Consider the following 14,915-nt stretch of genomic DNA (forward strand, 5'->3'; position numbering starts at 1 on the left):
TTTGGACTCAACTATATTTTAAGAAATAAACTAATATAATTTTAACTATAAAATATAATGGTCTGGAATAACTCAATCAATCTAAAATATCGAGAATAATTCAGTATATCAATCAGTTTAAGTAATAATTATCATAAGTTAATCAAAAATAGCTCATTTCTTTTGAATTTTAAGCTATATTATTGTGGGGAATTTTAAAATTTTTCTTTTGCTCTAGTTCTAAAATATATTTACATTTCGACTTATTTGAACCAGTAAACGAAAACTACTTACATATTATTCGAAACGCTTGATTTCTTTTTGGGACAAATCACCAAATCTTGAAATAATTCCGAAGTGACTGAATTCCGGCCACTATTTGTAGCTTTTGCATAGGAATCAGACAAAAAAGATGAATCTGGCAAAAGCCTTTCTGGCTCATATCCATGACCAAGCATCCAATCCGATATCAAATCAGGAGTTGCATTTTGTAGAAACCATTGTCGTGTAAAACGACCGTGTTCTGTGAGATATTGAGAAACTGTGGACTCCCTTATGTGCTCTGTTGAGCCATTGTAATGTATGATCATCTGATTTGGGTCCTCTACAACAATATCTAAACCAGCCATGTCAGACCCAATCACTGCAATAAAACATATACAGTTATTAATATGCATATTCTAAATATATACAGCAATCAACTGATTTAGGTTCTCTACAACAATATCGAAAACAGCCCTGTAAGATCCAATTACAGCAATAAAAACATATATAAATATTAATATACGAACAGAAACTTATACATAAATATTATGAATCAGGTCCACTACAGCAACATCCAAAACAGGCATGTCAGATTTAAATACTGAAATTAAATTGTATAAAGGTATAATGTATAAACAAACATATGCACTGACCACTTGATTTGGCTCCACCAGAGCAATATCTAGACCAGCCATATTGTGCACAATTATTGCAATAAGAATATTTACAGTTACGAATGCATATTTAAAGCAAAATATTATATAGATTGTAAGTGGTGCCCGATTTTTGGTATTAGAAATTACAGTTTAAGTGCTACACATCATTAAATATGTCAGACAACGGTTTTAAAGCCAACGAATCTCTGTCAAGGATAATAATTATAAAAATTAAGTTTTATTCTTCAGAACCAGTTTATTTGTTACATAAAATAGATAGGCGGTAATTCCAGTTGTGATTGGGGAGAATAATTAAGTAGGGTAGGGCAAAGATTGCCACTGACCACGTGGATTAAAAAAAAATTCAATGTCACTTTTAATTAGTCGTGATCAAAATTCAACTAGCGAGTTTATTTTTTCTCTAAAGAAAGCCTGAATTTTTCAATTTGGCTATCCTTATCTATAAAGTTACCTGAAACTACTATATATTTTTTTTTATAAAAAAGATTTAATATTTTTTAATATTTACATTTTTGGACGTTTAATTCAATTCAATTGGACAAAACTATGTTAAGTCCCACTTCTTCATATGGCGAAGATTTTACATTAAGAAAGCTCCACAGTATAGCTTCCAGATAGGTAATTTATGGTTACCGAAATTTCAGTTTGATAACAGTTCATTAAAAGGAAAATTCTGAATCCGTAAATTCTCCATAATGTACCTCTGAAAATTATAAAAATATTGCTCATGTGTTAATAAACTCCAAGCTCATCAAATTTAAGAATCTTTAAGTTTTTGAATAGAAGCAAATACTTAGTGATGATTAAAAAATAGTTCTACTTATTATTAAATGTTTTACCATTTGAAATACTGATAAAATATGATGGCAATAAAAAATGTAAATCTTGCTTCCAAAATACTTGCATAGTCAGTTAAGAACCCTCGAATTTTGGTGTTCTTTTTATTATCAATATTTGCGAAAAAGCAATTACAAATATAATAATTCCAAAAAAATTATCACGTTTAATTATCTAAAAAATTGAAATCGTAATTAAGAATTCATTGCATATAACTGAAAAAATATTAAAAATTGAATTTTTGTCTAGAACACGATGTGTCATCATCATCATTAACAAATATCCAGCTTAACTGTAATTTGCATTCAAATTAGGCTTAATGAGGTTTCAAGAGACGAGAAATGTGAAATTAATTAATTTTTAGTCGGAAATAACAAAAATAAAATAAAAAATAAGGGAAGAAACTCAGTCACACTTCAAGGAATTTGTCTTTAATTAAAACTAATATTTATAGAAAAACTCTGATCGATATATATATATATATATTAATAACTTAAGTTTTACAAAGAATTTTTCTAAAAATATTTCCTTCTAAAGGATTCAAAAACAACATTGCCATTTTATAAAAGAGTATGTATAAACATACTCTTTTATAAAAGGGCAATAAAGAGGGAACTTTTATTCATCATTCAAAAAACTATAAATAAAAGTGGCCGTAATAAACTTATTTTTTTAACGTCTTATTTCCCTGTTTACTTATGAATAGATTTAAAAAGACATTTTGTAAAGTGTAAGAGAAAGTAATCAAAAGATACAAGAGAAAGAAGGGAGAAACCAAAAATCTTTCTTTATATTTTTATTACAATCTAAATTGAAATTATATTTTATTCAGACTTTACTTTAAACATTTCGTTGTTACAAAGTTTTTCTTAAAGGAACATTTTAACACAAAATAATTTCGATAAATACGCTTATTCCACTTTTACTAATTATTTTAATTTATTTTCGTCTATATTGTATCAGTAAGTTAAAGCGGATCAACTATAAAAATATTTAGCTCTTTTTGCGATTTTGAAAAAACTTCTCGATACCTGAGTCTTTTTTATCCTATTGAATAAATTTTTAAAAAGATTATATTATTTTTAAATCACTAGGAGGCACTGTAGTTGGTGATGGAACAAATTTTAATTAAATATATTTAATTTCATATCATTTGCAAATCGGCTGCCCATACTAAAATCATTTTCAAAGTATTAGCATTAACATTCTATTATATTAACCCAAAAATTCCAGACTGCTCAAATTATTTACATGAATAACTTTTAAAATGAAAGAGTTAAAACGATGAACTTCTAAGTATTTTCCTAGATAGTTCAATAATTAGTATGAGCATGTCTTCTTACAGACAAAGGATTCTGCACAATGTATCGCTCTTGCATGTTTATGAAGCCGATCAAGCTTAGATTATTTACAAATTATAAATATGTTCAGGCTTATAAACATGCATAGAAGTATTAACTAATTGCACAATCTTGGGAATGCGTGTAAACACCGTCGAAGGCAATCTTCCAAAAAGTATTTGAGTATTGTGTTGCCATTTCTGACATTTTTATTCATTCAAATGTAAAGTAGTTAGATAAAGAAGCCAACAGAAGGTACAGAGGGAATAATAAAAAAACGACCATCATGTATAACTTTTGATCTAATGATTGGATCTTCTTAATCTCTATTAATTTGAGGTCACCACTCGTTCGAGGGGGTGACGCCAAATATGCTAATTATTTACTTTAGACCAAATTTTAAGTTACGAAATCAGACGCAAAATAATATTTTTTCTGAATAAAATTCGATGGATTCGAATTTCAGTTACACAATGTCTTGTTTTCAATTACTTGAATTTCAATTACTTGTTTTCGATGGATTCGAATCTCCGACTCCAAAAGATATAAGGGTTTGGCCCAAGATTTAAGGGGATGGAAGGGCCGCAATCTGGAAAATAGGGTCCTATACTTCAGTCAGAAGCTAACACAAAGGAAGAAGATTCAGTTGCTATAAGATAACACAATCTTGTAACAAGATTGTGTTACAAGAACCTTCTTGTAACACAAATATAATTCGGGATTTACTACCACATCAATCATAGAAACAAAATATTACACCATTAACAAACATTTAATAGTTCTATGTAACAGGCAAACCTATAACAGTTCTATTAGTCATTTATTACTGCATTGAGAGAAAATTTAGTTTTCATATGTAACGAAAACTGTTTCAGCAAAGCTCTTAGATAATTAGTTTAAGTCGTTGCGTAAGCCTTTTGCTCAGGACATGATTGTTGTTTAAACTTAAAAGACACGCGGATTAAGGGGCAGATATTTAAACATTCAGATTTAATGTATTTCCGGCTACCAAAACTAATAAATATGCATATTTATAGTACCAAAATGCATATCAATCATTATTAGACGTATAAATATTTATTGAAAAATTTCTCAACTCATAGCTTGAAATCCGCAGTGACTTGTATACTAAGTTGCAAGTATATTAATAAATAAATACTGAATAAAATGTAAGCATTTGTATCGTATTATTGTTTATTGAAATCAGTTTTCATGATTTAAATTAACAGGTTTCTTAAAAAAATAAAAATGTGTTTTTCTTTTTGCAGGGAGATCCAAATTCAATGTTAAGAATATTTACGTATTTCTCTCGGCCATAAATTTTTCACAGTTTTTAGTCAAATACAGATTGTAAATATCAAGGAAAATCTCCTCTGAAAAACTTAATAATATTACAATTTAAAAGTCCTATTAAAGTACAGAGTTACTTCTAACTCTTTTTACAAATATTTTTTTAAAAAATAATAAAACATCACTGTGATTTTTTCATCAATGATAAGGTAATTTAACACTAATATATATATATATATATATATATATATATATATATATATATATATATATATATATATATATATATATATATATATATATATATATATATATATATATATATATATATATATATATATATATATATATATATATATATATATATATATATATATATATATATATATATATATATATATATATATATATATAATTTTTGGACATAAAGAATAATGTGTTCACTTACATGACTCGATCGATGACGATTTTTCCCGATCCTCAACACCAGTACGGGAAAAAATACTAACCAAGCGCATATTTTATTATTTTTCTACCTTTTCCTCAAACAGCTAATTCCGTCTCGAAACCGTCAGCAATAAAATGGCCCAAAGAAGGCCTAAATTGAATCGGTCAGTCTTTGCGGCGGAGTTGTCGCCTCATTACCTCAATGAGATTTAGCGAGAGAGCCTCTCTTAGAGAGTTGACGTCAAATGGCCATCACTCCGAAATAATGTCAAGAGCACAGGGAGCCCCCTTTTTTTTATTCTTTTTAAAGATATTCTTAGAACGTTTTAGGATTTATATAGTCAGGGATTTGGTATGAAGAAGGTATTGTGTTAAGCTCAATGAGTGGTATTGATTTTCTTTCATTTGATAGCTTCTTTTTTTAGCAAACGAAACAAGTTGCATAGAAATTTAAATTGTTAATTGTCTTTGACCTGTAAATGAATGATTTCGTGGACACAGATCTGATGAATGGACTAAAGAAACATGATTTATTTCTTTTTTTAGATAAATTAACAATGTATTTTGACAAACACTAAAACGTTGTGCTGAATTATTTAAGTATTGACATAGGAACGTTAATTAAAATTAGAAACTTCAAAAAGAAGAACCATTTTAGCCTTTACCCAAAAAAGATGCCAGATATTGAATGTATCGAAAACTATTATGTTATATTAATCAATATTTTTTTACGAAATATTATTATACAAAATAATATTTTGCAATGAAATAATAAATAATTCTTACCATACAAAATACTTTTTTACGAAATATTATTATACAAAATAATATTTTACAATAAAATAATAAATAATACTTACTATACAAAATATTTTTTACAAAATAATATTTTTTTAAAAAGAATACTGTTGTATTGACTTTTTACATAATTATCAGTGTATTTGAACAATGGTCAAAAGTTACGTAAGCTTCTATCCTTTTATTACTGGACAAGAAAAAACTGAAAATGAACTTAAATCCAAAACTTCAACTGCAAAAAACATTTTTAGATTTTCCCGTGAAACATGTTGGATATTTAATGATATCCAAATAGCGTTTTTCTACAATATTTTAATAATAATCATGAATGCTTTATATTACAATATTAATCGGTTTTCTTTTTTCCCATATTTAACAATCTATAACGTGCATAACAGTAAAACGTCATCTAAAAATGAATAGAAAATAATAGAATAGAAATGAATAGAAAATGTATCGAAAGAAAAATGGCGTAATATAAATAGTTTTTACGCAGTCTAAAATTCCGTAAATACGTTTGCTTAAACTTTGCAGTTCTCTTAACGTTTGTTATTCAGCAAAAGTGACTGTTAGTAGCCATCCTAGCATCATATTTTTAAAACAGAAACAAAAAAAGATGAAGGAAATGTATAGTAGAGCAATTGCTTTGTCGAAATAGGAACAGTAATTATTAGATAAGAGAAAATAATTGACATAATTTTGTGTACACACGATACAGCAACCTCATGTTACAACGTCCATTTTCGTTATGACAACAGGAATCGTCGTATCGAACGTCGATTGCATTATTTAAATATACATTGTTATTTAGATACATTTTTGTTTCTAAATTATTATTTCACTTTCGTTAAACCCTTTGCAAAAACATTGCAAAGGGTTTAAGAATGATGAGAAATTTTGTTTTCAATTTCAAACAATAAAACTCAGGGATTAAAGTTAGATAACATAATTAAAATTGGGGTCTTTTATACATGCTTTTCAAATTTAATATATTCCACCTATTCACAAATAAATATTTGTGAATATTTGTCTATGTCATGTTTCAAGAGCATTCAAGATCTGTCAAATGTGAATTTAAAAAAACAAGAAAAATTTAAAGTAAAAAAGTAAAGTTGCCAAAGAAAAATGGAAAAATAAAGGTGAGTTGCTTTTTTTAATCATTCTTGTTTCTCTACATTCATGTCTGGCAAGTCTTGAGAATGAGTACCTATTTTCGATGCGCTTGAAACAAGGCAACCGTTATTTCTTATTTCTTTATTTCTGAAGTGAATGACGCTTTCAAACAAGTAATGTCTTGCCGCTTCAACTTTTTGGGAATATTTATTTAACAAGTTTGTTTATTGATTTGCATTGTTTCTAGCCTTGCTTCTAGTTAAAAGAATTTGAATTGTAACCCTTATTTTTATTTATTTATTATCTTATTTTATTTTATTTATATATTATTTTTATTTTATTTTTTTATTTTGCATACTAACCTTGAAAAACTATCATAACAAGACAATCATTAATTCACTTTTCTTCTTTTTTTCTGTTTTATTTTCAACCCCAGTAAGAGTTCATAACAGCTTTCGATTCCGTTAGGCTAGAATTCCTTTTCTCTGCCTTGCGCCAACAATATAGCAGTATCTAAATTTTTATGGTATTCAACTCAAACCAAATCAAAACACACAAAAAAAAATTTGGTTTAATATTTGCTGTGAACAAATAAAAATAAATTCCTGTGTACAAATAAAAATTTTAAATAAAATTTTTCGGCTGGTTTTGTTTGTTTAACTAACAAATGTTTCGTATAGTTTATTCTCTTGATAAATAGTATTTTCACAATGCGTTTATTTAAAATAATTTTGTTAAAAAAAATTCTCACAATTTAACAGTTAATTTTATTCTACTTAAAAGGTACTATACAGCAGTTTTATTACTTGTTTCTTCCTAAAAGAATTGAAATATTCATTAAAAAAATATTGAACAAAGTTTCGAGATTTTCTAGTAACTTAAACTTACAACTTTTGAACAAAGGCTTGACACGAAAAGAATTATTTTCGCATTAAAATATAAATAATTCATTGCATACTTCTTTCATGGTTTTAAAATTGAATACAATAGTAAAATCCAGAAGGAAATAAAATTGCAACGAGTTTTTCTTAAGATATCATGACAGCTTCATTAACAATTTTTACAATGTTTTTGTCTTTTTAAACTCTTTCTTTAAAAAGAGGTCATGAACATTTATTTTTCACGAAAATATTTATTTTAATTAAACAAAGCTACTAGCACTTAAATAAGAAATATTACACTACTCTTATGGATACACTTAAAAACACTTGAAATATAAAACCAAAATAATTAGCTATTAGGATTAAGATTGGAAGAAAATACCATCATTTTTTTCTCTTAAGATAATGTTCATTGTTTTATTAATAATTTTTTTTATTAATTTATTCAAATCAGCATCATCGAAAATAATTTTAAAGTCACAAAATTGTGAGTGTTTTGGTGCAGCAATAAAAGGTTTATACAACTGCAAGCAAAAAGTCTCCCGAAGTTTTACGATTTTTATTTTTCTTAAAATTAAAACAACATATTTTTAAGTAAGTATTCTTAGATTCATTAATATTATCAATATGTTTTAAAACAGAGAATTTTTTATGGAAAAATTAAATTTTTTGCTTCAAACGATCAATTATACTCGAATGTCGTTAAATACTGTAACTATAACGACGTCAACTCTTGGTGTTAGAACAATTAGATTAGGATTTTAAGGAGTTTCATTAATGATTATGGAAAGCTAGCACTTAATCACTTGGTTTGAAAAAATGGAAATCTAGCAAGTTTTAAGTACCGATTAAAAAAACTTAAAATGCTGGTTTTTTTAAATAACTGTGAACAAATGAATATTTAACAAAATGAAAAATATGAACGTTTAGTTTTTAATATATATATATATATATATATATATATATATATATATATATATATATATATATATATATATATATATATATATATATATATATATATATATATATATATATATATATATATATATATATATATATATATATAATGTATATATATATATATATATATATCTATATAGATATATATGTAGTGTCAGAATGTAATACTTGAGCGAATTGCATCGTTTACTTCCTCATTGAAGCCAGGCCAGGCCAGAGGAGAAAGCACCGGTATCCACGGTGCCATAGAGTCCCGACGGGAAAGGTCACGAATAAATTAATAACTCTAACTCTTTTCTATACAACAATCTACTTTAGCAATCTTTCGTGATCCGGCAACCCTGCGTGTAGATAGCTCTCACCGGTCATGATATCGCTGTTAAACTTATTTCCTTTTTTTATTAAATGTTAAGTTTCATTATTAAACTATTGTCTTTTTGCCCTCCCTTGCTCCACAAACTCCATATTATATATATATATATATATATATATATATATATATATATATATATATACAAGGTATAGGACAAAATAATAGGAACACCTGTGAAAGAATGGAATGGTCCTTCGACCGTCCAATAAACGGCAGGCCCGTGTCGCAAGAGTGTGCCACCTAGTGGTGATGAAAGAAAGGTATCAGACTAGCATTTGGCAGTGTGAGAGTTGCATGAGAAAAATCTGTTCCTAGCAAAGCGAGATTATGTCCAACCTCTCTGACCTTAAAAGAGGTATGATAATCGGGGGTCGTCTCGCTGGAAAGTCCGTGTCTAGAACAGCTAACCTTTTGGGTGTTTCAAGGACCACTGTATCAAGGACTCTGTCGGCATGCACAAAGTTGGGTAATATGTTTTCTGCGAAGCACAACAGCGGCAGGAAGTAGAAGTTGTCGGACCGTGATACATAGGTGTTGAAAAGGATAGTCGCTCGAAAACGCAAGACTACACTACCGGTGATAACGTCGGAGATGAATATTCACCTTCAGAACCCCGTATCCTTGAAAACTATTCAACGAGTTGCATGCTGATAACTAGACAGCGGATTATATGCACTAAAAAACGGACAAAATAAGCATGCAAATATGCACTAAAAAACTTGAATATATGCTCTTAAAACTAGAAATATGCATTTAAAATAGAAATTAAAAGTTCAACTTATTTAAATACTACTACTTACTTTTTCTAACAAACACAGCTAAAACATTTTTTTTGTTAAAAGGAAGAAAATCAAAATATTTCTTACTTGAATCTACACATTTCTGAAGTAAAAGCCTAAAACTGAAGCATGATAAATGACAGCAGAAAAATCATCTCATTTTCCGGAAAGATTTTATTAAACTGAATAATTTTTGTTGCAATACTAAGTGTTTTTCCAAATTTTCAAGGGTGAATTGATGTCGTCAGTCAACAAAGATCATTTTGAAAGCAGAAAATGACCTCTCCACGTCAACCGATGTTATTGGACAAAACTTGTACAATTTCGTACTCATTGGTTTTACTTTCTCCGGAAGTTCAGTTCCGTTTCCATTAAGAAAATCATTTATCTTCTTCACTGCTGCAAAACCCGAATCTTTGTTTTGAACGAAACACCATTTTTCTTTTACTTTCTTCCCAACTGAATCTGGAAGAGCATTGATGCACTGTTGATTGTTTCAATTTCGGATATGGCCTCAATCAGGGGAAGACCTCGTGAATCGAGCTTTGTTATTGCTCCACTTAAGAAAGAAAAGTGAGTGTCAATTATGGCCAAGTCCTTCTGCAAAGAGATATCCTGTAGTAATTCTTTTGTGACATAAACTGAAGAAGCACAGGAACTGTCAATTGCATCTACAACTGACTTTATTGCATCAAAATTATTAGCATAAAAACGTGCAGCTTCAATCCATGTACCCCACCTAGTTATCACAGGCTGTGGAGGTAAGGGCAAATCAGGATACATTTCTTTATACAATTTTATGCGCATAGGTGCCTTGAGAAAAACTTTCTTGATACTCGAAATTAAATCATTCACAGAGGAGAATACTTCTCGAACAGTCTCAGCCAGTCTGTGAACAGCATGAGCCAAACATGTAATATGAAGCATTCTGAGATAAAAAAATTTCCAGTTCTGCTGCAGATTTGACCATATACGGAGCTGCATCACTGACAAAAATCAAAACATCTTCAGAACCATCTCTATCAGGCCATAATAATCTGATAGAATCATTGACAAACCATGCTACGGTTCAATGATTGACTTTTTCAAGGGCTTTGCTTGCTAGAAGATGTGGTCGAGTAGGAATATTATCCATTTTTCCACAAATAAAATGAGCAATATAGCGACCGCACTTATCTGTCGTCTCATCGACTTCAATCCATATAGGGCCATCTCCAATTTCTCGTCGAATATCATTCAGTACTTCGTTATATATCGGTTGAAGGTAGTTCTTTCTTAAAGTCGATTCATCGGAAATGATCTGATTGGTACAATATTTTTTAAAAACTGTTTTAAGTTTGGATTATTTAACTTTTTTAAAGGAATATTGCTGCTTACTAAGGCTTTGCATGAATCACTAGAAAAATCACTTTCCCTTTTAGCTGCTTGAACAGGAATAGTAAATAAACTTTGGACAAATCCTTTTGTATTCTGCTTTTTCTTCGCGGAGTGAGCATTAGTCTTTATATGTTGATCGATTTGGTACTTTTTTTTCACAGGAAATGTGTTTTTGACAAATCACACAAAATACTATTTCCCCATCGGTCGTAAAGTCCTTCCCATAGTCCGAAATCTATGTCTTCATTAAATTTGATTTAGTCGACTTAATTTTTGGCATATTAAAAAATTCAGCAGTCAAAAATCACTTTCGAAGCTTCACTAACTACGTATTCAACTGATGGATGTCGAAACTATCTATCTATCGGATGGACTATCAAAATATGTTAGAATAGCAGCTCTCTCCGAAAATGTATTCACTCCACATTTTAACTAATCAATCACAGGAAAGGGAGGTCATTTTCTACCTACCACAGAAGCCTTATTTTTCCCACACAGATTGACAATTATTTATTCCAGGAAAAGACATCCCTTCATAGAATATCCGACCATCCCTTTCTGAGGTTTCTATGACGAATGTCTGTTTGGGTGGGCCCTTTGTACCCCCCTTCCCGACACACACCTCATTTCTACATCTTTTTCACGTGATTGCACTCACCCCCAGCAACATCAATCCAGCTGACCCTTTCAGGTGATAAAGAACGACACAACAAAATTTAAAGCATTCCTTATGCTGACATAAAAAGAATAGTGATGTGGTTTTAGGAGAGAAAAAACATAAAATACTGAAAATATGCATTTATAAGAGCAAATATACCTTTTTATGCATTTATATGCACAAATGGCGAAAAGTGCTAAAATATGCAATTGCATATGCGCGTATGCAATTGCATATTATCTGCTGTCTACTGATAACATTCATGGTAGAGTAGCTATTCCCAAACCGGTAGTTTCAGCACGGAATGCTTTGAAGAGACTACAATGTTGCCAAAACCACCTAAAATAGACACGACTGCAATGAGAACAGGTCATCTGGTCTGAGGAATCCTCTTTTACACTATTCCAGACCACCGGACGTGTGTTCGCGTGGCGAACGCCGGCAGAAGCATTTCATGTTGACTGCCTGGTTCCAACCGCGAAACATGGAGGTGGTTCTGTGATGGTGTGGGGCGCTATATCTGATCGTGGATTGGGGCCTCTCGTTGTCTTGGGGGGGTGGTCAGAGGTGACCATTATCGAAGCATTCTCGCAGATCATCTTCACCCTATGCTTCGTACTCTCCTTCCGGGATAACGTCCTGTGTTCTAAGATGACAACGCCCTTGTTCAAACGCCGTACTGAGTTCAAACATGATTGAATGAGCATAACAGTTGGGCTGAAAAGTTCGTAGGCTGACACATAGATGGGGCTACTATTATTAAATACGTATGATGTTTAGTTAGTTCTAACCTTTGAAAGACACGTGTATAAATTTGACAGCATTCGGACTATTAGTTTGTGAAATATAGTATTTTTAGTGAAGCAACTGTTGTTAGTTTAAAAGCAATGGATAAAAAAGAATTTCGTGCTTTTTTAAAGCATTGCTTTTTAGCGAGAAAAAAAATACTCTTGAAGCCAAGGCTTGGCTTGGGAAACGTTATTCGGACTCTGTACCAGGAAAATCAACCATTGAGAAGTGGTTTGCTAAGTTTAAACGAGGCGAAATGAGCACCGTTGGCGATGCACACAGTAGTCGCCCCAAAGAGGCTGTTATCGATGAAAACATCAAAAAAGTCCACAAAATAATTTTAGATTACCGTAAAGTGAAGTTGATCAAAATATCTGAAACTCCAAAGATATCAAAAGAACGAGTTGAAAATATCGTGAATGAATATTTGGGTATGCGAAAACTCTAGGCAAAGTGGGTGCCGCACGAGCTCCCAATTGGACAAAAACAACAACGAATTGATTATTCTAAGCTGTGTTTGAAGCTGTTTAATCGTAATAAACCCGACTTTATGCATCAATATGGGACAATGGATGAAATATGGCTCCATAATTTCACACCAGAGTCCAACCGACCGTCAGCCGAGTGAACTGTACGAGACGAACCAACTCCAAAGCGTGGAAAGGCGCAACAGTCAGCTGGCAAAGTTATGGCGTCAGTATTTTGGGACGCTCATGGTATAATATTCATTGACTATCTTGAAAAGGGAAAACCATCAACAGCAACTATTACATAGCGTTATTGGAGCGTTTGAACTACGAAATCGCAGAAAAACGACCCCATTTGAAGAAGAAGAAAGTGCTGTTTCATCAAGACATTGCTCCGTGTCACAAGTCAATGAAAACGATGGCAAAATTATATGAATTGGTCTTCGAATTTGCTTCCGCATCCATCGTATTCTCCAGATCTGGTCCCCAGCGACTTTTCCCTGTTCTCAGATCTCAAGAGAATGCTTGTTGGAAAGAAATTTGGCGCCGATGGAGAAGTAATCACCAAAACAAAGGCCTATTTTGAGGCTAAAGACAAATCGTACTATAAAAATAGTATCGAAAAATTATATGACCACTATAATCATTGTATCGCTCTTGAAGGAAACTATATTGAATAATAAAGTGGAATTTTGTCAAAAAAATTTTTTTTTATATGTTAGCCTACGAACTTTTGAGCCCACCTGTTAATGATGAAATGGAACATCTAACGTGGTGACCTCAGTCCCCTGATCTCAATATCATTGAGCCTTTGTTGGATTTTTTAGAGAAAAATGTCCGTGCTCGGTTTCCTCCTCCACGCACACTCTCTGAACTCGAGACGGCCCTGCAAGAGGAATGGCTCCCACTTATCATTCCCACGTCCAATGCAAGCTGTCATTCAGGCCAAAGGTGGCCCAACTCCTTATTAATAAAATATTTCCATTTTTTCTTAGGTGTTCCTATTATTTTGTCCTATATATATATATATATATATATATATATATATATATATATATATATATATATATATATATATATATATATATATATATATATATATATATATATATGTATATATGTATATATATATATATATGTATATATATATATATATACATGTATATATATACATGTATACATATATATATATATATATATATACATTTATATATATATATACATATATATATATATATATATACATATATATATATATATATACATATACATATATATATATATATATATATATATATATATACATATATATATATACATATATATATATACATATATATATACATATATATATATACATATATATATATACATATATATATATACATATATATATATATATATATACAAATATACAAGTTTTTTATTGAAAAAAATTGCTTCAGAAAACTTAATGTTAACTTAACTTAAACTTAAAGTTCAAAATGAAGATAAAACAAAGGAAAATTATAGACATATGAAAAAGGGGGGGGGGGAATAATAAGTAAAAAAATAACAAACAACAATTTAAAAAAAAATTAATTTTAAAAAACCGGGAAAAAAAGATATAATCTTTTTATCAGCCCACACGATTATATTCGCAAAAAAGAGTGCTTTCTGATATTGTATCAAAAGGATATATATATATATATATATATATATATATACTTTTAAATAAACAATTATCAATTTACACATATAAAAATGAATACGTGCTTTTTTATTTTATTTGTCTGTCTGTAAGGAGTAAACTCCGCATCTGATCAGTACCATTCTTCCGATTACAATGACATTTAACACACTGATTATTTGATGGACGAAAAAGATCACAAAATGTATTGGAA

At 30.0% G+C, this 14,915-nt stretch overlaps 1 protein-coding gene across 5 annotated transcripts in view; it reads right to left on the reverse strand.

The window, feature by feature from the left end:
- LOC107449100 (cGMP-specific 3',5'-cyclic phosphodiesterase) overlaps positions 1–14,915 on the reverse strand; it is a 308,625-nt gene that overhangs the window by 231,004 nt on the left and 62,706 nt on the right. For all 5 annotated transcript variants that reach the window (XM_087160033.1, XM_087160032.1, XM_087160031.1 and 2 more), the window contains exon 2: positions 274–622. In XM_087160033.1, the coding sequence (XP_087016159.1) occupies positions 274–608 (335 nt within the window). In that variant the 5' untranslated portion in view covers positions 609–622. The remainder of the gene's footprint in view (positions 1–273; positions 623–14,915) is intronic.

Source organism: Parasteatoda tepidariorum, chromosome 3 (genome assembly GCF_982258835.1).
Source record: "Parasteatoda tepidariorum strain Cologne lab strain chromosome 3, Ptep-v5.0, whole genome shotgun sequence".
NCBI classification, from domain to species: Eukaryota; Metazoa; Arthropoda; class Arachnida; order Araneae; family Theridiidae; genus Parasteatoda; species Parasteatoda tepidariorum.